This window comes from Manis javanica, chromosome 16 (genome assembly GCF_040802235.1).
Source record: "Manis javanica isolate MJ-LG chromosome 16, MJ_LKY, whole genome shotgun sequence".
In the NCBI taxonomy this organism is placed as follows: domain Eukaryota; kingdom Metazoa; phylum Chordata; class Mammalia; order Pholidota; family Manidae; genus Manis; species Manis javanica.
In genome coordinates, this window is record NC_133171.1 from 58,834,886 (window position 1) to 58,856,172 (window position 21,287).

A 21,287-nucleotide genomic window follows, 5' to 3' on the forward strand; every position below is an offset into this window, starting at 1 on the left:
CAGCTGATTCTGAGGCAGTGGGGACCAGCAGGTCTTGAGCCCAGGGTTTCCCAGCCCAGCTGTGCAGACCACCCATTAATTTAACACATTCGTGGAGTGCCCAGTATGTATTTGTGGAGCACTGGGGGCACAGCAGGGAACAATGCAAAGCTCCTGCCTCTGGAGCTCACATTGTAGCAGAGGGAGATGGGCACCAAATGCACACGTGTCAGAGGTACCATATGTGACAGTGGAGAGAGCAGGCCGAGGAAGGCAAAGTCCAGTGGGTGAGGTAGTGTTTGGGCAGGAAGGGACCTCGCTGAGGAAGAACCTGAGGAAAGGAGAGCACAAGTCACACAGGCCTTTGAGAAGAGTATCTGGGCAGAGGTCTGTGGACCAGCTAGGAATGTTTTGAAATGGGCATGCGGGAACCTGTCCCACATGTGGAACCTTATAAAGACTTGGCTTATGCTTTGAGTGAGATGGAAGCCATCTCAGGTGTAGGCCTAAGTGTTAACCACCGTGGAGGACCGAGTGAAGGGGGTGAGGGTGAAGGGGGTGATTGAGGAGGCGATCTTACAACCCAGTAAGAGCTCGGGGATGGTGGTGGGGGAGTTGGGGAGGAGTGATCAGCTTCTCAAGGTAGTGCCAACAGGACTTACAGACAGACTCGGGGTGAAAGAGGACTCAGGGATGATGCTGAAACAAAGTTGTGGTTATGCTGAGGTGGGACGCTGTGGAGGGAGCAGGTGTGGAGGTAGCCCCTGAGTGTGGTTTTGGATTTGTTGAATTTGAGACACAGATGAGGCACCCAAAGAAGATGCTGAGCAAACAGGATTCTGAGGGTTGGCAGGGGTCTACACAGGGGGACTTAGAGCCATTAACATACAGATAGAAAACAGCCATTTTTCCAGGGTCACAGTGACAGCTGACACCCCTTCCCCAAGCACAGACTCAGATTCTTTCAGGGACTGTGAAGGGTGGTTGGACAGATAGATGTCGCCAATCAGTGTAGTTTTACATCAGAACCACCTCGTGGGCACCGCAAAAACAGTGGACATATTTACTACCAAAGGTAAGGGGCTTTTCCTAATAGCCTCCCACTATCTGTGTCTCAGCTCCACAACCAGAAGAGACTCCTCCAGCCACCGAGCCCCCACTGGAGCCACGCCTGGGGGAGCTGACAGTGACAGGTGTGACCCCCAACTCTGTGGGCCTCTCATGGACAGTCCCTGAGGGCCAGTTTGACTCCTTCGTGGTCCAGTACAAGGACAGGGATGGGCAGCCCCAGGTGGTGCCTGTGGCCCCAGACCAGCGCAAGGTCACTGTTCCCAGCCTGGAGCCCAGTAGGAAATACAAGTTCCTGCTCTTTGGAATCCAGGATGGGAAGCGACGCAGCCCAGTCTCTGTGGAGGCAAAGACAGGTGAGAGGGGCCCCACACAGTGAGCCTGGGGCCTGGCCTTCCTGCTGCTTCTCACTGTCTGATCTTGCCCTTCTGCCAGGTCTTCCCTTTGTCTACCTCTTCTGTTTCATCTGAAAGGCGACACTGCTTGGCCCAGTTCCAGGCAAACAAGAGCCAGGAAATAGGGCTGGTCCTAAGTCTGCTCCCACTTCTGACTTTTTCTCTCTTCCCATAATTTCTCCTTCTGTTGAATGGGGGAATCCCCTTCAGGCCCCTTCCTGGAAGGTGGGAGAAGGAAGATGGGGTACTAGGAGGGGATGAAAGGAGCAGGAGCCCCTCCCTGTTCTCCCAGACCCTGGCCTTATGCACCCTCACCTCCTGCGAGTTTTGCCCTTTCCCCTCTGATTCTCACCCAGGTTTTACCCCACTGTCTCAGGCCCATCAGGTCCCTTATCTGCCTCTGCCCTCCACCAGAGCACCCCTTTCCTGCTGTGCCCTCCTCCTGGAGCCTTGGAAACTGGGAACAAGAGGATCACAGGGCTGGCTGCCCAGCCAGGCCAGTCAGCCCCACCCAGCTGTGCCCGTTTCCTAGGGTTCGGTCCAGGCCCTCCCCTGCCCCTGGGGGCTCCCTGTTGCCAGAAAACTCCCTCAATAACAATGCCATCAGCATCCTCCCTGTCCAGGAAGGCTGCAGGCCAGCTTGGCTCTAGAGCAGACACCAGCCCCTTTCCCCTTCTGGACTCCCCTTCCTCTCCCTACCATGCCAACAAGCGTAGTCAGCGCCCGCTCCTCCCCACCAGTCCTATGAGGGTCACTTCCATTGTAACGTCCCACCTTCCTGCCAGCAGTCTGTCCCCATTAGGGATCCTGTTCCCCCTCTGGTTTTTCCAGGACCCAAGGACTTCCCCAGGGGCCAGTCAAATCACAAAGAGCAGGCTCCCCGGTAAAAGGAAATAAACAGGCCAAGTCTGTGATGGCTGCACCCCGCTAGGGAAGCAGGGTCTAATGGGTGGGAAAGTCTGGGCAACAACAAATAAGCAGGAAGCTAGGGAACCTCTCTTCCCTGCTATGTTTCAAGTCAGAAGACCCCTTCCCACATTGGTTAAGGGGAGGGTGGCCGGTTGGGGATGGTGGCAGAGATGGGAGGGTGATGGAAATATTTTGGAGAAGCACTAATCATTTGGGCAGTTCTGGGTTTTTCCAGCCCCAGCAGGAGACAGTCAGAGTCATTTAGGAAAAAAATAAACACAAGAACCTTTCCTTTCTGTCAGCTGCCCAAGGTGACACCGGCCCAGGGGCCCCACCCCGCCTTGGGAAGCTGTTGGTGACGGACCCCACCCAGGACTCACTGCGCCTCTCCTGGACAGTCCCTGAGGGCCACTTCAACTCCTTTGTGGTCCAGTTCAAGGACAGGGATGGGCCACGGGTGGTGCCTGTGGAAGGCCACGAGCGTTCTGTCACCATCACCCCTCTGGACACTGGCCGCAAGTACAGATTCCTCCTCTATGGCCTCCTGGGCAAGAAGCGCCACGGGCCCCTCACCGCCAATGGCACCACAGGTGCGGGCATCCCCTGCAGGGCCAGGCTGTGCTCCTGGAAGCCCCCTAGGGAACAAGCCCAGTGCCCTGCCTGGCCAGGGCAGCTGCCTCCATTACAGCTGTTACCTGGCTCTGGCTGCTTCAGCTGGGATCCAGCCCCTACTTCTGCTTGCACAAGCACATGGCACCAGCCCTCCTATGGCAAAGCCATGAGAAGTCTCCACACCTCTCAATCCTGCCCTTCAAGGTCACCCAGCCTTCTGGAAACAGCTCAGCCATTTCCTCTTTGTGTCTCTTTTTCAGAGTCCCAGGATGATGTGGATGATGCTGGAACAAAGCATCCTCCAAAACCCCGTCTAGGAGAGGAACTGCAGGTGACCAGTGAGACACCAGACTCCGTGGGCCTCTTGTGGACCGTCCCCGAGGGCCAGTTTGAGTCCTTTGTGATCCAGTATAAGGACAGCGATGGGCAGCCCCGGGTGGTGCCTGTGGACGGCAGCCTCAGGGAGGTCAGCATCTCAGGCCTGGAGCCTGCCCACAGGTACAAGCTGCTGCTCTACGGACTGCATGGAGGCAAGCGTGTGGGTCCCGTCTCCACCACTGCCATGACTGGTGAGTGAGGCTGCAGTCCGAACATGCTGTCCTTCCCTCTGCCTCAGCTCTGCTCTCTAACCCAGCCACACAATTTCTGAGCTTCCTTGTTTCCTTCCTTTTAGGGAAAAGGATCGGCTTTATAAGGCAAAATTTACATACAATAAAACCCACCCACTTCAATCGACTATTTCAATGAGTTTTGGCAAATGCAGAAATCATGAAAACATTACCACAACTGAGACATACAACATTTCTGTGGGCCCCAAACGCCTATGTCCCAGTCCCCTTTGTAGTCAGCTCTTCCACCCCCGGCCTCTGGTAACCACCGATGGCTTTCTGTCCTTACAGTTGTACCTTGTTAAACACTTCATTTAACAGAATCATACAACACATAGTCTTTTGTGTTTGGCTTCTTACACTCAGCATAATGCTTTTGGAATTCATCCCTGTGCATCAGTAGTTAGGCCTTTTTATTACTGACCTCTTCCTTCACTTCCTCTTGAAGAGTTTTCGGTGCAGTAACAGACCAGTCACCCAACTCTACCTGTTTCTCTGACCAGCCCTCAGGGGAGAAACCGAATCTGAGACTGAGGCCTCAAGCCCTCCAGTGCTGGAGCCCCACCTGGGGGAGGTGACTGTGAAGGAAGCCACCCTGCACACCCTACATCTCTCCTGGACAGTGACTGGGGGAGAATTCAACTCCTTTGAGGTCCAGTATACAGACGAAGATGGGCAACAGCAAGTAGTCAGGTTGGAGGGGGACCGGAACGACATCACCCTCTCTGGCCTGGAACCAGACCGCAGATACTTGGTGAACCTCTACGGTCTTCATGGCCGGCAGCGTGTGGGTCCTGCCCACATCGAGGTCCTGACAGGTGAGCAAGAGGAACTCTGCCAACCCTACTTCCTTCCAGGTGCCTGCGAGAGCCCAGAGGAGAGCAGAGTTCCCCTGGTGCCCTTTCCGCCTCCCAGATTTTTCTCTCTCTTCTTGTCTCTATTCACAGTCCCAAGGGAGGAAGAGAATGAACCTTCAGAGCTTCCCACCATGACCCCCCAGTCTCCCACCAAGCCTTACCTGGGGGAGCTGGCAGTGACAGATGCCACCCCCGACTCCCTGCGCCTCTCCTGGACTGTCCCCGAGGGCCAGTTTGACCACTTCCTGGTCCAGTACAAGAACGGGGACGGGCAGCCCAAGGCGGTGCGGGTGCAGGGGCACGAGGACAGGGTCACCATCTCGGGCCTGGAGCCAGACCACAAGTACAAGATGAACCTGTACGGCTTCCATGGTGGCCAGCGGGTGGGCCCCGTCTCTGCCATCGGGGTGACAGGTGAGTAGAGGGTGGAAGCCCCAGGGTGGGACCCAGAAGGAGGACCACCTCTCTCTCGGCATGGGTGAGTGGGGTGCCGGAGACCCCTCTGCTCCAGGCTGAGCCATGGTGCCCTGTGTGCCTCCCCCCCGGCCTCCCTGGGGACCAAGGGTCCTCCTGGGCAGACAGAGGCCACCGTGAACTGTGCTGCTGGCTGTCCTGGTCCCCCACAGCTGACCCAGCAGTCTCTGGGCATGTTTGTGAGATGTCAGCTGATCAGCGCCACCCAGCCCCAAGGTCAGGCTTCTCTGACCTGACCTCAGGGCCCCATCAGGACACTGCTTGGACAAAGCCCCAGGGTACCTCCCAGGGACCCTGCCTCACCCTCTCTGTGTCTCTCCTCAGCTGCAGAGGAAGAGCCCCCCAGCCCCACAGAACCCAGCTCGGAGGCCCCAGAGCCCCCTGAGGAGCCCCTCCTTGGGGAGCTGACAGTGACAGGATCCTCCCCAGACTCGCTGAGCCTCTCCTGGACCGTCCCCCAGGGCCACTTTGACTCCTTCACTGTCCAGTACAAGGACAGGGAGGGACGGCCCCAGGTGGTGCGTGTTGGGGGCGAGGAGAGTGAGGTCACCGTTGGAGGCCTGGAGCCGGGGCGCAAGTACAAGATGCACCTGTACGGCCTGCACGGCGGACAGCGCGTGGGCCCCGTGTCCACTGTGGGCTTGACCGGTGAGTGAGGGCAGGACCCCCAGTTGGGTCTCAGGAAAGTTCCCATTCATAAAGCCTTCAGAGTGTCCTTCACGGGAGACCCAGGAATCTTAACCCCACCTTTACCCCACCCTTTGTCCATTAACAGCTTAGGACAGGTGTGATCTGGGGAGTCCCAGGGAAGTGCCAGGCCCATGTCAGAGAAACCCTTGGGGACTGTGGCCTCCAGCAGAAATGCACTGACCTGTTTGTGGCTCTCTGCTTTGCATGGCAACTCCAGAAAGAACTCTTTTGGGGCCAGGACAAATGCCATGAAATATTCATTCATTCATTCAACAAATAGTTATTATGTAAAATTTCCAACATATACACAAGGAGAAAGAAGAGTATAATGAACTCCCATGTATCTATCACCCTGCTTCAACCACTTATTTACTCCTGGCAAGTCTGGCTGGCTCATCTACACCCTGCTGTCTTCCTGCCCTTCCCTCTTAGAATGTTTTCTTTATTAACAACCTCATTGAGGTATAACTTACATACCATAAAACTCACCTGTTTTAAGTATACAACTTGCTGATTGTTAGTATATTTACAGAGTGGTGCCACCATCATCACTATCTAATTTTAGAACTTTTCCATCAGCCCAAGAAGAAACCTGGTGTCTAGATTCATCCACATGCCCAGCTGTAGGCCAACACAAATCCACTTGCTATCTCTATAATTTGCCTTTTCTGGGCATAGCGTATAGATGGGATCCTACAACATGTGTTCTTTTATGCCCGAGTTCTTTCAAAAAGCATGTTTTTGAGATTCGTCCATGTTACAGCACATAGCAGTAGGTCATTCCTTTATAGCCAAATAGTATTCCATTGTATGGGTATCCCTCTGCAGTATTTATAAACTCATCCCAGATACTCTATACTTCATCACTATGTTTTTAAGTATGTTGCTCTTTTTGAAGAGTATTGTAGTGCTACCAAGTAGTGCCACAGTTTCCTGATTATCTCATAATTGTTGTTTTGTAATTTGTTGCTGGGATGAGAGGTCCAAATAAGGAAACTTGATTGCAATTAGGAGAATTGGAATTTTAACTAGAGTGGTCAGCATAGGCCCCCCAAAAGAAAGTGACATGTGAACAAAGACTTAAAGGAACTGTGGGCTCAAGCCATGCAGCATCTGGAGAAAGAACATTCAGGGAGACAGAACAATCAGTGCAGAGGCCCTGAGGTAGGAGGCTGCCTGGTGCATTTGATGGACTGTCAGGAGGAGTTGATGATCATAAGCAGAAATGGGTCTCAAGTTAGGCCCTCATGGCTGGCCCACCTTCTGGTCTGAATCCAGGAAAGCTTGGACCTCAACAACTCCTTTTAGCAACAGGAAAGATTTTGTTTGAATCTCTTCCCAGCTCCTCAAGAGGAGCCCTCTGCCAACATCCCTTTGAAGCCACACTTGGGAGAGCTGACTGTGAAGGGTGCTATCCCTGACTCCTTGCGCCTCTCCTGGACTGTCCCCATGGGCCAGTCTGACCACTTCCTGGTCCAGTACAAGAACGGGGACAGGCAGCTCAAGGCAGTGTGGGTTCCAGGGCACGAGGACGGGGTCACCATCTCGGGCCTGGAGCCAGACCACAAATACAAGATGAACCTGTATGGCTTCCATGGCGGCCAGTGGGTGGGCCCCATCTCCACAGTTGGTTTAACTGGTGAATGTGCTGTAGGACATGGGCCCTGCCCAGCTGGACTCAATTTCCCTTTCATTGTCAGTATTCAGGTGTTTTTGCCCCACTGTCCCTGAGACTAAGACTCCCGAGATCCTGAGAGTGGCTCTGCTTGTGTGTCTACTCTAAGCCTTTGGTGTCACCCAGCCATCTTACTCTTTACAGCTGGGCTTTTGGGGTCCTTGAAGAGTCAGGGCACCAGGGAAAGAGCACAGACTCAGGCAGACCTGGGGTTGACACTAGCCTCAGCCCATTTGAGCTGTGTGACCTTGAGAGAGTCACTCAACCTCTCTCTGCCTCCCTTTCCTCATCTGTAAAAAAGGACTAGCCACACATGTCTTGCAGGGTGGGCACGAGTGTGGCTTGGCTCACACTCAGTGTTCAGTAATTACAGGCTTCCCCTTCTGAGGAAGAAAATTAGTTGCTGAAAACCCCTAGGGCAAATTTTCATAATTATCATCAATTTCAGTGGGTAAAATTGTATGTGTTCCCCAACCACCAAATTGATACCACTTAAACTAAATCCCTGAATAATCCTGCTCTCATGGATACTGTCACTTCAATGGTTAATATTAGCCATATATGCAACTTAACAAGGTGCTTTCCTTCATTAATTATGCTTTCACAGGGCTGTTTCTTGCATTCATTAAGCTCTTCTGTAGCTATTACTCTGTAGATGCTTAAGACCCAGTTCCCAAACAGCACACACATGGGCAACAGGATAATTTTGTAATTATACTATTAAGACAGAATAAAACCTTAAGCAAAACAGAAAAGACAAAAGCAATTCAGGGCCACAATAGATCATCTGTGCCATAAGTTAGTGAAGAACCCAGTACAAGGTACGGAAACAACCCAGTTGCAAAGATGGTCCCCTGTGGTCTCATCTCTTTGCCCTTAACCATGAAATTGAATTCAGTGAAATTCTAAATTAGATTCTGAAAATGCTCAGAAGCCTTCCAAACTGAGGAGGCATTAAAGGAGAATTTTCATGAAGTGGAATTCCCAAACCTGTATAAATGTACCTCCTGATGTGACTTGCCCAATATGCTTGGTGCTGTTATAAAGCCCTATTTCTGCCCCACCATACAAATCCACTCCCAAGGGCTTGGAGCATGCAGACGATGGAAATCATGATGTAACCACAAGAATGTGCTCTGTCCCTGGTAACTGATCACTCAAACCAGGGAAATGATGTCTTAATTCTGGGCTTCGAGGTTCAGCACCCCGTGTGTCTGGGAGAAATCCTAAAATCCTGTTAGAAGAGAACCCACAAGGCATGTCCATGCATTCCTTTTGTTTCCTGATGCAGTCCCACGAAAGGACCGAGAAATGACCCCAGACCCAAGACACCCACCCACCACCACCCCCGAGCCTCCCACCAAGCCTCACCTGGGAGAGCTGGCAGTGACAGACGCCACCCCCGACTCCCTGCGCCTCTCCTGGACCGTCCCTGAGGGCCAGTTTGACCATTTCCTGGTCCAGTACAAGAACGGGGATGGGCAGCCCAAGGCGGTGTGGGTGCAGGGGCACAAGGACGGGGTCACCATCTCGGGCCTGGAGCCAGACCACAAGTACAAGATGAACCTGTACGGCTTCCACGGTGGCCAGCGGGTGGGCCCCGTCTCTGCCATCGGGGTGACAGGTGAGTAGAGGGTGGAAGCCCCAGGGTGGGACCCAGCAGGAGCATCACCTCTCTCTTGGCATGGGTGAGTGGGGTGCCGGAGACCCCTCTGCTACAGGCTGAGCCATGGTGCCCTGTGTGCCTCCCCCCCAGCCTCCCTGGGGACCAAGGGTCCTCCTGGGCAGACAGAGGCCACCGTGAACTGTGCTGCTGGCTGTCCTGGTCCCCCACAGCTGACCCAGCAGTCTCTGGGCATGTTTGTGAGATGTCAGCTGATCAGAGCCACCCAGCCCCAAGGTCAGGCTTCTCTGACCTGACCTCAGGGCCCCATCAGGACACTGCTTGGACAAAGCCCCAGGGTACCTCCCAGGGACCCTGCCTCACCCTCTCTGTGTCTCTCCTCAGCTGCAGAGGAAGAGCCCCCCAGCCCCACAGAACCCAGCTCGGAGGCCCCAGAGCCCCCTGAGGAGCCCCTCCTTGGGGAGCTGACAGTGACAGGATCCTCCCCAGACTCGCTGAGCCTCTCCTGGACCGTCCCCCAGGGCCACTTTGACTCCTTCACTGTCCAGTACAAGGACAGGGAGGGGCGACCCCAGGTGGTGCGTGTTGGGGGCGAGGAGAGTGAGGTCACCGTTGGAGGCCTGGAGCCGGGGCACAAGTACAAGATGCACCTGTACGGCCTGCACGGCGGACAGCGCGTGGGCCCCGTGTCCACTGTGGGCGTGACCAGTGAGTGAGGGCAGGGCTCAGGGGGTCTCAGGGAAGAAATACCTTTCCTGATGGGCAACCCAGTTGATTCCCTGCTATTTCACCAGTGCCTAACAGGTCAGGCTTTGGCCCCTCCCTCCCTCGTGTTTTTCCTCTATGGCCCTCCGCCATGACTAGGCCTATTAGTTGGGCCTTTGCCAACCTGCAGCCTCATTGTCTACACTAGCATGGCCTCCTTCTGGTAATCAGCCCCTGGCCACCCCTAGTGGTAAAATGGTCAAGTACAGGCCAAGCCTGACTTCTCTGATTTTCCTTCCATCTTAATCATAGCATTCTTTGTTATAACCACAAAAAAGAGAGAGAGAGAGAAACAACCCATCATCCAGTCACATTGGGATGATTAAATAATTAGGCAAAATATGTAAGATGAACTGTTATGCCATAGTTGAAATGTTTTACATAAGACAATTACTTTATAGTATTACACTGAAAAAAGAGTCCAAAAATTTTGTAAGGATGCTAATCACAACTGCTGGAAAATAACATGGATGGCAAGAAAACTGGAAGGAAGCTTGCCATGGGAGGCACGGTTTGTGGGACAGAATAGAATGTTCCAGCCCTTTTTTTTTGTTTGTTTTCTTCTGTGTTGTCCAAATTTTCTTTTATAAGACAAGCATTTGTCTTTTATAATACAATATTTCTTTTATAATCACGGGAAAATTTTTTTTAACATAGTGTCTTTTCCCTTGAACTCCTTCTGTCTTTTCCCCCCAGGGCTCTCACAATTTATTTCATTTATAATCATGAAAAAGTTACAATTTCTAGTCCCTAAGAAATTAGAGGTGGAAAATCATAAGGTGAATGAAGTCAGGCTGGCTTTTGGAAGTCAGTGTCAGCCTGATTCTTATGCCTGGTGCGAGCATTTCCAGAGAGTTCCTCTGGGTGTGGAAGGATAGGCTTCTCTAAGAGTTGGTCTTTCAAAGGGCAGGTCAGTGCCTTTGTGACCCAACGTGAGCAGCTTTGGGAGGTTCACGCTCTCCTCCTGAGGATACTCCGGATAGAGGAATAATTTCCACTAGCCTCCCTGACTCCTAAGGGATGGCCTCATTTCTGTAGGTGTTCAGGAGTGTAATAGGAGGGGAGAACAGGAGAACCATCAGAAAATAAACATTAGAACGGTTCATACCTCGAGGGAAGGCTGTTAAATCTCATCCACTGTTGAGTGTTTTCCCCTCTATCATGGTGGCATCACAGGCACATACAAAGTAGACAGGGCAGCTTAAGGGACCCATGTCCCCACTCCACATCCTGCAATGATTATTAATTTTTATAGTCCAGATTTTTTTTAAGACCATATTTTTCTAGTGAAAAGAGCATAGCACTATGATGGAAAGTTTGAAAAATAAGGGGAAAATCTCTGAGCAGGCTGCAATTTGCCCCAGTACCTCCCGCTGCTAACAATGTGTGTTTTCCTGGCAGCACCTGCTTCGCAGCCGCAGAGTGTGCATGCACGTCTTGGCTCTTCCTTTTTTGTTTTGTACACAAGGTACATTGTGAGCATTTATTTTGTGGCTGTACACCTGCATTAATCATCATTTTAGCAGTCATCTGATGCTTTGTGGTGAAAGTACCAAAACAAAATTAAGTATCTTCTACAGGTCGTTTGAGTCATTGACACATTTTGCTGTCATGAATAATCCCATAATGAACTCCCATGACACAACTCTCTCCTGCTTTTTAATAATTTTCTTAGGACAGTGGCCCGGAATTGGGATTACTGGGTCAAAGGAAATGAGCATTGTTAGTGGCTCCTTACACTATCTGAATTGCCTTCTGAAGGGTTATGGTGCCTGCTAGCCAATACATGACAGAGGATGGGGGCCTGTCTCAGCCCTCTCCGTCAATGAGTTACCCAATAGCTACAAAGGCTACTAGAGCCTACAAGCCCACAGATGAAGTAGAATATTGGCTGCATGCTCTTTCTTGTCCCTATCAACATTACCAGCAAATATGTCACCATTTATGCTTGTCCCCATCTCTTCTCTCAGCCACCAAGGAACTTCTGGACAATATCTCCAGCCCTACAGAAGTAAAAGACACCCACAGCCCGACAGAACCCAGCTCAGAGGCCCCTGAGTATGCTGAGGAGCCCCTCTTGGGGGAGCTGACAGTGACAGGATCCTCTGCAGACTCGCTGAGCCTCTCCTGGACTGTCCCCCAGGGCCACTTTGACTCCTTCACTGTCCAGTACAAGGACAGGGAGGGGCGGCCCCAGGTGGTGCGTGTCAGGGGTGAGGAGAGTGAGGTCACCGTTGGAGGCCTGGAGCCGGGGCGCAAGTACAAGATGCACTTGTACGGCCTACACGGGGGGCAGCGTGTGGGCCCTGTGTCCACCATCGGGGTGACAGGTGAGTGGACACTCTGATTCCAATGGCCACTGGGGACAAGGAACAGGTCCAGGAAGACTCCAGGTTTCTGACTGGGGAAGGGGCTTCAGAGCTGTTGGGGAGCAAAGACATGAGCCAAAGGCAGTGAGATGCTAGGAGACCCAAGTGGAGGCAGGCTTCAGACACAGTGGCCACGCGGGTCTGAGTTCAGAGGAACCGTGGATGCCGGTGATTGGAGGAGGTCACAGGGTAGGAGGTGGTGGGTGAGGGCGAGGTGGAGGAGGGCCAGGCAATGGGACAGCTGACACTAAGACAGTGGGAGGAACGGGTGAGTTAGAAGCACTGTGGTCAGCAGCATTCTGCTCCTTATTATCTGAGTTGGGTGACACCCTCATGTGCTGAACTGCTGAGCTCCCCTCCTGTCCTGTCTGTCTCTGTCCAGCTCCAGACTACAAAGCCATGACCACCCAAACCCCACCCACCACGACCCCTGAGCCTCCCACCAAGCCTCGCCTGGGGGAGCTGACAGTGACAGACACCACCCCCGACTCCCTGCGCCTCTCCTGGACCATCCCTGAGGGCCAGTTTGACCACTTCCTGGTTCAGTACAAGAATGGGGACGGGCAGCCCAAGGTGGTGCGGGTGCAGGGGCACGAGGACAGGGTCACCATCTCGGGCCTGGAGCCAGACCACAAGTACAAGATGAACCTGTACGGCTTCCATGGTGGCCAGCGGGTGGGCCCCGTCTCTGCCATCGGGGTGACAGGTGAGTAGAGGGTGGAAGCCCCAGGGTGGGACCCAGCAGGAGAACCACCTCTCTCTCGGCATGGGTGAGTGGGGTGCAGGGGGCCCCTCTGCTCCAGGCTGAGCCATGGTGCCCTGTGTGCCTCCCCCCTGGCCTCCCTGGGGACCAAGGGTCCTCCTGGGCAGACAGACGCCACCGTGAACTGTGCTGCTGGCTGTCCTGGTCCCCCACAGCTGACCCAGCAGTCTCTGGGCATGTTTGTGAGATGTCAGCTGATCAGTGCCACCCAGCCCCAAGGTCAGGCTTCTCTGACCTGACCTCAGGGCCCCATCAGGACCCTGCTTGGACAAAGCCCCAGGGTACCTCCCAGGGACCCTGCCTCACCCTCTCTGTGTCTCTCCTCAGCTGCAGAGGAAGAGCCCCCCAGCCCCACAGAACCCAGCTCGGAGGCCCCAGAGCCCCCTGAGGAGCCCCTCCTTGGGGAGCTGACAGTGACAGGATCCTCCCCAGACTCGCTGAGCCTCTCCTGGACCGTCCCCCAGGGCCACTTTGACTCCTTCACTGTCCACTACAAGGACAGGGAGGGACGGCCCCAGGTGGTGCGTGTTGGGGGTGAGGAGAGTGAGGTCACCGTTGGAGGCCTGGAGCCGGGGCGCAAGTACAAGATGCACCTGTACGGCCTGCACGGCAGACAGCGCGTGGGGCCCGTGTCCACTGTGGGCGTGACCGGTGAGTGAGGGCCGTGGTGGGGCAGCATGGGCATGACAGGCCCTGGAAGGTTCCTTTTACCATCTTCATGAAATATAAATATCCTAGGAAGCATGTTTTATTCATTCACACATCAGATGGCTGTGACCTCGTTAAAGGGCAGATTGGGATTCAGCACATATGAGGCTGGGGCCAGAAAGCCTGCATTTCTAACAAGACAGTCTGAGGACTACCCTTTGAACAGCAACACCCCCACAGCGAAGGAATTGGACAAGTTGTTAGAATTTTTTTGAGAGTAGATTACTTGCATCCCTGGTTCCTCTTAGAGGCTCAGGCTCTCTCTTGCTGATGGAGGCTGTGGAGGAAGGCTGCTGAGAATGCAGCTCCCAGGCCACCTGGGTTGGTGTCACCAGACCTATGGCTTCCGTGGCTCAACAAGATGGGTGTCCTGACCCAAGCTCTGTGGGAGTTCACAGGGGCAAACCTGGACCATGGCAGGGATGGGTTATCACAGTGGGACCTGTGTCATGGGAAGACAGGCCACAAACCAGCAAATCAGCCAAAGGGGAATGTGTGTGTGACAGAAAGCCATCTGAACCAGGCCAGACTGCCCACAGGTACCCACAGGACAGCTAACATCAGGTCAGGCAGGGGACAGCTTTAGAGACAGGATGAGGAGTGTGTCAGATCACCGTCACAGCAGGTGCAAGGGCCTGGAGACTAGGAACAACATGTTATGTGAGAGAAACTGAGAGGATTTGTACAAAATCCTTCCAGTGAGGAGACCACTCTTTGGATGGGGGTGGAGTGGCAGGGGCAGTTCATGAACCAGGTATTTATCCTGGGGATAAGCAGGGCTGTTGCACAGTTTAAGCCAAGACTGACACCATTAGATGTGCACTTAAGGCTCATTCTGGTCCCTGTGAAGAGGGTTAGGGGAGGGAAGCAGGGAGCTTGCAACTCAGGTGAGAGGGGAGGGTGGCCCAGACCAGGATGCCATGTGGTGCTTCGGGGCAGGGAGTGAGGAGACCCAGGAGGAACTCAGGAGTGAGAGTTGGACATTCTGAGTCTGAATGGCCACTGGGGGCAGGAACAGGTCCAGGAAGACTCCAGGTTTCTGACTGGGGAAGGGGCTTCAGAGCTGTTGGGGAGCAAAGACATGAGCCAAAGGCAGTGAGATGCTAGGAGACCCAAGTGGAGGCAGGCTTCAGACACAGTGGCCACGCGGGTCTGAGTTCAGAGGAACCGTGGATGCCAGTGATTGGAGGAGGTCACAGGGTAGGAGGTGGTGGGTGAGGGCGAGGTGGAGGAGGGCCAGGCAATGGGACAGCTGACACTAGGACAGTGGGAGGAACGGGTGAGTTAGAAGCACTGTGGTCAGCAGCATTCTGCTCCTTATTATCTGAGTTAGGTGACGCCCTCATGAGCTGAACTGCTTCCCCTCCTGTCCTGTCTGTCTCTGTCCAGCTCCAGACTACAAAGCCATGACCACCCAAACCCCACCCACCACGACCCCTGAGCCTCCCACCAAGCCTCGCCTGGGAGAGCTGGCAGTGACAGACGCCACCCCTGACTCACTGCGCCTCTCCTGGACCGTCCCCGAGAGCCAGTTTGACCACTTCCTGGTTCAGTACAAGAACGGGGACGGGCAGCCCAAGGCGGTGCGGGTGCAGGGGCACGAGGACAGGGTCACCATCTCGGGCCTGGAGCCAGACCACAAGTACAAGATGAACCTGTACGGCTTCCATGGTGGCCAGCGGGTGGGCCCCATCTCTGCCATCGGGGTGACAGGTGAGTAGAGGGTGGAAGCCCCAGGGTGGGACCCAGCAGGAGCATCACCTCTCTTTCGGCATGGGTGAGTGGGGTGCAGGGGGCCCCTCTGCTCCAGGCTGAGCCATGGTGCCCTGTGTGCCTCCCCCCTGGCCTCCCTGGGGACCAAGGGTCCTCCTGGGCAGACAGAGGCCACCATGAACTGTGCTGCTGGCTGTCCTGGTCCCCCACAGCTGACCCAGCAGTCTCTGGGCATGTTTGTGAGATGTCAGCTGATCAGCGCCACCCAGCCCCAAGGTCAGGCTTCTCTGACCTGACCTCAGGGCCCCATCAGGACCCTGCTTGGACAAAGCCCCAGGGTGCCTCCCAGGGACCCTGCCTCACCCTCTCTGTGTCTCTCCTTCTCAGCTGCAGAGGAAGAGACCCCCAGCCCCACAGAACCCAGCTTGGAGGCCCCAGAGCCCCCAGAGGAGCCCCTCCTTGGGGAGCTGACAGTGACAGGATCCTCCCCAGAATCACTGAGCTTCTCCTGGACCGTCCCCCAGGGCCACTTTGACTCCTTCACTGTCCAGTACAAGGACAGGGAGGGACGGCCCCAGGTGGTGCGTGTTGGGGGCGAGGAGAGTGAGGTCACGGTTGGAGGCCTGGAGCCGGGGCGCAAGTACAAGATGCACCTGTACGGCCTGCACGGCGGACAGCGCGTGGGCCCCGTGTCCACTGTGGGCGTGACCGGTGAGTGAGAGGCAGCCCTGACCACCATGTTTCCCTCTGTTGCTGCCTTGCATTCCCCCTTTGGTGTTCAGTACTCCTCACAATGGACCTCTGGGTCCCTCTCTTTTCTCATATGGTACTTATCTTGTCTCATCCTTGAATTGAGTAATGACTTATGAGGAATATTCAGGGTCAATTGGGCATGTAGCCTGTGCCCCAGAAATTTTAGCTGTCTTCCTCCCTTCAAGATTGGGAACATCTGACCTGCTGAACCATTCATATGTGGCTTCCTCAGGCTCTGACGGGGTGCTTTAGTGGCTGTGAAAATGGCTACCGAACCAGGTTCTCTGTGTTTGAATCCTGCTCTGCACATACTGATGGTGTGATCTTATGTTCCTTAACCTCTCTCTCTGGTGCTAATTCCCACACAACGGGGATGATAATATTAAGGGCACCTACTTCATCTGTTGTGTGAGGATTATGTGCATGCTATTTGATTGCTTACAGCAATGCCTGGGTCACACTAAACACTTTAGAAAAGTTTGCTGTGAAAAGTTCCTTTCATAGCCTAGGGAAAGCACTCCCTCTCTGCACGGAGTCCTGCCACTGACCCCTCAACCTCCTCTGCTGTATTCCAGCCCCGCTGCCCACAGAGCCCCTCGTGGTGCCCCGCCTGGGGGAGCTGGCTGTAGCAGCCATGACCTCAGACACAGCGCGCCTCTCATGGACAGTGGCCCAGGGACCCTTCGACTCCTTCCTGGTACAGTACAAGGATGCACAGGGACAGCCCCAGGCAGTGCCCATTGGTGGAGACCTCCGTGAGGTCACTGTCTCGGGTCTGGACCCAGCCCACAAGTACAAGTTCCTACTCTTTGGACTCCGAGATGGGAAACGGCTTGGCCCAGTGTCAACAGAAGCCAAGACCAGTGAGTAAGGGCTGGTGGCCACCCTTAGCCCTGGAACCTTCTGGTCAACCTTCAGTCCTTGTGGTGACAGTTGGAATTTCATGTTTCTGTGCTCCACACTCCAGGTCCTGAAATCCAGATCCTGAGCTCCCTATTTACCCCTCAGTCCCATCCTTCTCCCCAGTCCTCCTAGGAAGAACCCTGCATGGCTCCTCTTTTATCCCTACTCCTCTGTCTCCCCACTTCCTGACAAGCAGCCTGAGGCTACCTGCTCCTGGCTCCCAAAAGCAGCTCCCAGCCCCTAGCATCCTGGAGGAAGCTCGGCCTGCTTCTGTCACTGCTTCTCTCATGCTCCATGCACCTCTATTTTCCAGACCCAGACAGGAAACATTCTCCCCGCCTTGGGGAGCTGACAGTGATGGATGTGACCCCAGACTCTATGCACCTTTCATGGACAGTCCCTGAGGGCAAATTCGACTCCTTCGTGGTCCAGTATAAAGACAGGGTCGGGCAGCCCCAGGTGCTGCCAGTGGCCACAGACCATCATGAGATCACCATCACCCACCTGGAGCCCAATAGGAAATACAAGTTCCTGCTCTATGGCCTGGCAGGCAGGAAGCGGCTGGGCCCTATCTCTGCTGATGGTACCACAGGTGAGCCCAGCCCTGCTTCCAACCTTTTCCAGAACTGCCTCTTATCCAAGCCCCCAGAGCTGGCCCCACTGCCTTCCCCTGAAGTTTATTCTGCTGTCTTCAGCCTGGACATGACAACCATAACACCTGAAACAAACATTGCATGCCAGGCATTGTTCTAAGTATATTATATGCATTAATTTCTTCATTCACCTACTGCCATTGTAATAAGAACCCAAGCATTAGAGCCAAGCAGACATGTTCAGATATCAGTTGCCAGTTGTGTGGCCATGGACAAGCCACTTCTTTCCCTTGAAACTCGGTTTCCGCACTTGCATAATGGTTATGAATAATACCTACTGGCACACAGTAAATGTTCACATCCTCCTCCCTCTGTCCCAACTCTGAGGCAAGAGGTGGAAAATATGGGAAGGATTGGCTGCAAAAAGACTATGGAAAAATCTGGTGTCATTGTGCCCATGACTCAGCCCCTGAGGAAGGGGTGGGGGTGGGTCCCTGGCCTTCACCCACTCCTAGGACCATGAGTCACCTTGGCCAGACGAGGATGGGGCATATGGTCAGTTAGGTCCTGAGGCCCTCAGACTCTATAATTCTCTTTCCCAAAACCTCATTATGGAGATCAGATATGGCTTCGTCTCTGACCCCCATCAGTCTACACCCACTCCTTCCCAGACAAGTCTCTTCTGTGTTCTTCTCTAACTTGGCTTCTCCCCCTGCCCTACCCAGCTGCCCTGGCCCAGCAGGGTTAGTGCGAGGCTGGGGAAATGGGCAGAAGGAGGAGGGCTCAGGCTGATGGTGAGCAAGGGGGAAGTCATAGCCGGGTGGCAGGAGCCTGTGCGCTGGACAAGCTGCCCAGCCCAGTTCTTAATCTTTGGAGGCATCTTCCCGACCATCCAAATACCTTCTGGGGCCTTTTGTTAGTTCCGACCACATCCTTGCCCAGGTGTTTGGGGTTCAGGGAGAACCTGAGGCCCTTCTCTGTACCCAAGCCACCCTTTTCTCACAAAGTGATCTCTTATGTGTTTACTGAATCCTGATCACAGCAGGGAGGGAGTGGGGGCAGTGACCTCCAGGGCAGGAGACTACCCTCTTCCTATAGGGCAGCCTGGAGCAGGCCTATCTCCTCAGTCACACCTCAGAGACCCTTTCCCAGACCCTCACGCCTCCCAGAAGCTGCAGGGCTGAGTCAAGGCAGCTCTTGACTAAGAATTTCTCCCCACAGCTGCCCTGGAGAAGGAGCGGCAACCCCTGCCCCGCCTGGGGGCACTGACAGTGACGGATGAGACCCCAGACTCCCTGCGACTCTCATGGACAGTGGCCCAGGGCCCCTTTGACTCCTTCGTGGTACTGTACAGGGACACAAATGGGCAACCCCAGGCAGTGTCTGTGGCTGAAGACCAGCGGGAGGTCACCATAGAGGGCCTGGAGCCTGGCAGGAAGTACAAGTTTCTGCTCTATGGGCTCCTCAGAGAACAGCGCCTGGGCCCCATCTCCGTCCTGGGAGTGACAGGTGAGCAGGAGGCTGTCCTGCTTGGCCCTAGCAAGCCAGCCTGAGTGGTTTCCTTGTGCCTCTGGCTGAAGTGGGCAGGGGTGTGAGCAAGCCCTTCCCAGGGTTCAGGAGGCAGGAGACACACAGTGGAGCAGCTCTGGTGGTGATCAAGGCGTCAGCCAAAAGCTGGACCACTGCCAGCAAGGAAAGGCCCTGGCAGTGGTCCCCAATCTCCTGACACCCACCCTGCCCCAGCACTGCCAGCTGCTTCCCATTACTCTACTGGGGCAGCTCTTGTCCCCCCAACCCCCCACCGGGTGGCCCAGATAGGGGCACACCCCCTCCAGTGGATGAGTCAGAAGCATTTTCTCAAACGGAAAATTACTGGAAAACAAAATGGGCAAGGGTCACAGAAAGAAGTGGCTACATTGATGGAGCAGGCTCCTCTTCTGGAGCTAACATCCAGCTCAGGTCAGCCTGATGGGGCATGTGGGCCCAGCCTGGCCAGCATGAGTTCGCCCATCACATTCACCAGCTGGCTCCATCCTCAGCTTTTCTCAGAAGGGAGGACAACATGCCCGAGCTCTGGGTGGCCACGTTATTCCTGCCGCAGGCCATTGGCATAGGCATCCCAGGCAGGGTGGGGAGGGTTAGGATTAGGGTGCAGAGAGGGAAAGCAAGCACCTGATTCAGACACAGAAAAGGAGCCCCACAAAGTGATAATGGGGCCATGGTGGTGGCACTCAGAGAGGCCCAGGGGTGGCAGGAGTCTGCCAAAGCAGGGAACTGGCAGATTCAAGAGAAGGAAGATGCCAGAAAAGCCTCAGCCCCTTCCATCTGTCCACCTGGCTGCCATGGCCAGGACCTGTCATGGCCCACCTCAGCCTTGGGCCATCCCCAGAACCCCCTCTTTGGAGACAGAAAGGGAGTGGGGAAGTCTCTGCTATACCCTCCTCTCAGCTTGTCCCTTGGGCTTCACCCACACAGCCCCAGAGGAGGACACAGCAGCCTCCTCCTGGCGCCCTGCCACAGAGGCCCCTGAGCCCCCTGAAGAGCCCCGCCTACGGGCACTGACAGTGAGCAGCGTGACCCCGGACTCCCTGCACCTCTCATGGACTGTGGCTCAGGGCCCATTTGACTCCTTCGTGGTCCAGTATCAAGACATAGATGGGCAGCCCCAGGCCTTGCTTGTGGGTGGCGACCAGAACAAGGTCCTCGTGTCAGGCCTGGAGCCCAGCACTTCCTACAGGTTCTTCCTGTATGGCCTTCACAGAGGGAGCCACCTAGGGCCCGTCTCAGCTGAGGGCACCACAGGTACCTGCTTCTAGTCTGGGGCTGAGAGAATGGCAGAGGGTGCCGAGAAGTGATGACCATGGGGAAAGAATGTGGAGGGTTCCATGGAGGAAGGAAGGGGTGCACTAGAAGCTCTCCACACATTTTCACTGTGGATCCCTCCTGTGGGTGACAGCACCTCTTAGCTCCATTTAGGGCCAAGGTGGGGTGGTGAAAGGCACCTGCCCCAGGTCACTGAGCTGGTGTGCCTCTGTCTCACACCCACTCTGTGCAGGGCCAGCTCCTGCAGGTCAGACCCCAGGGGAGCCAGGGCCCCACCTGTCCCAGCTGTCAGTGACTGATGTGACCACAAGTTCAATGCGGCTCAACTGGGACGCCCCACCTGGGGCCTTTGACTCCTTCCTGCTCCGCTTTGGGGTCCCATCAGCAAGCACTCTGGAGCCGCATCCCAGTCCCCTGATGCAGCGGGAGCTGACAGTGTCAGGGACCCAGCGCTCAGCTGTGCTCCGGGACCTGCGTCCCGGCACTCTGTACAGTCTTACATTGTATGGGCTGCGTGGGCCTCACAAGGCTGACGGCATCCAGGGCACAGCTCGTACCCTCAGCCCAGGTAGGGCTCCACATGCTGGGCCCGTCTCAAGGTTGGTGCGGGGGGGAGTTTTTGTACTTGATAGGGTGGGACCTATACCCTCAGCCAGAAAGGAGGTTGGTGAGTCATGGAGGGCTTAGAGGAATCTCAGAGTGACTTCCACTTCTAGGTCTGGAAGAAAGGGGTGGGGTTAGCATGTCTGGAGCTAGTGGGACCCAGGGAGAAAGAGGGGTAGGAATCTTGGGGCAGGAACCTCCCTACCCTGGGCCCTCACCATCATTCTTTGGTACATCCCTCCCCTCAGTTCTGGAAAGCCCCAGTGACCTCCAGTTCAGCGAAATCGGGGAAACCTCAGCCAAGGTCAGCTGGATGCCCCCACCATCCAGAGTGGACAGTTTCAAAGTTTCCTACCAGCTAGCAGATGGAGGTGACACCTTTGTCCATGTCCTCATTTGTGCT

The 21,287-nt window shown here is 54.8% G+C and overlaps 1 protein-coding gene across 6 annotated transcripts in view; it reads left to right on the plus strand.

The window, feature by feature from the left end:
- Nucleotides 1–21,287, plus strand: part of TNXB (tenascin XB) — a 53,071-nt gene that overhangs the window by 28,932 nt on the left and 2,852 nt on the right. For all 6 annotated transcript variants that reach the window (XM_073224589.1, XM_073224590.1, XM_073224591.1 and 3 more), the window contains 19 exons: nt 1,098–1,403; nt 2,654–2,941; nt 3,224–3,532; nt 4,075–4,389; nt 4,519–4,842; nt 5,227–5,550; nt 8,559–8,891; nt 9,276–9,599; nt 11,627–11,986; nt 12,408–12,731; nt 13,116–13,439; nt 14,886–15,209; nt 15,597–15,920; nt 16,538–16,825; nt 17,179–17,457; nt 18,680–18,967; nt 19,934–20,260; nt 20,514–20,849; nt 21,133–21,255. In XM_073224589.1, coding sequence (XP_073080690.1) covers nt 1,098–1,403; nt 2,654–2,941; nt 3,224–3,532; nt 4,075–4,389; nt 4,519–4,842; nt 5,227–5,550; nt 8,559–8,891; nt 9,276–9,599; nt 11,627–11,986; nt 12,408–12,731; nt 13,116–13,439; nt 14,886–15,209; nt 15,597–15,920; nt 16,538–16,825; nt 17,179–17,457; nt 18,680–18,967; nt 19,934–20,260; nt 20,514–20,849; nt 21,133–21,255 — 5,820 coding nt within the window. The remainder of the gene's footprint in view (nt 1–1,097; nt 1,404–2,653; nt 2,942–3,223; nt 3,533–4,074; nt 4,390–4,518; nt 4,843–5,226; nt 5,551–8,558; nt 8,892–9,275; nt 9,600–11,626; nt 11,987–12,407; nt 12,732–13,115; nt 13,440–14,885; nt 15,210–15,596; nt 15,921–16,537; nt 16,826–17,178; nt 17,458–18,679; nt 18,968–19,933; nt 20,261–20,513; nt 20,850–21,132; nt 21,256–21,287) is intronic.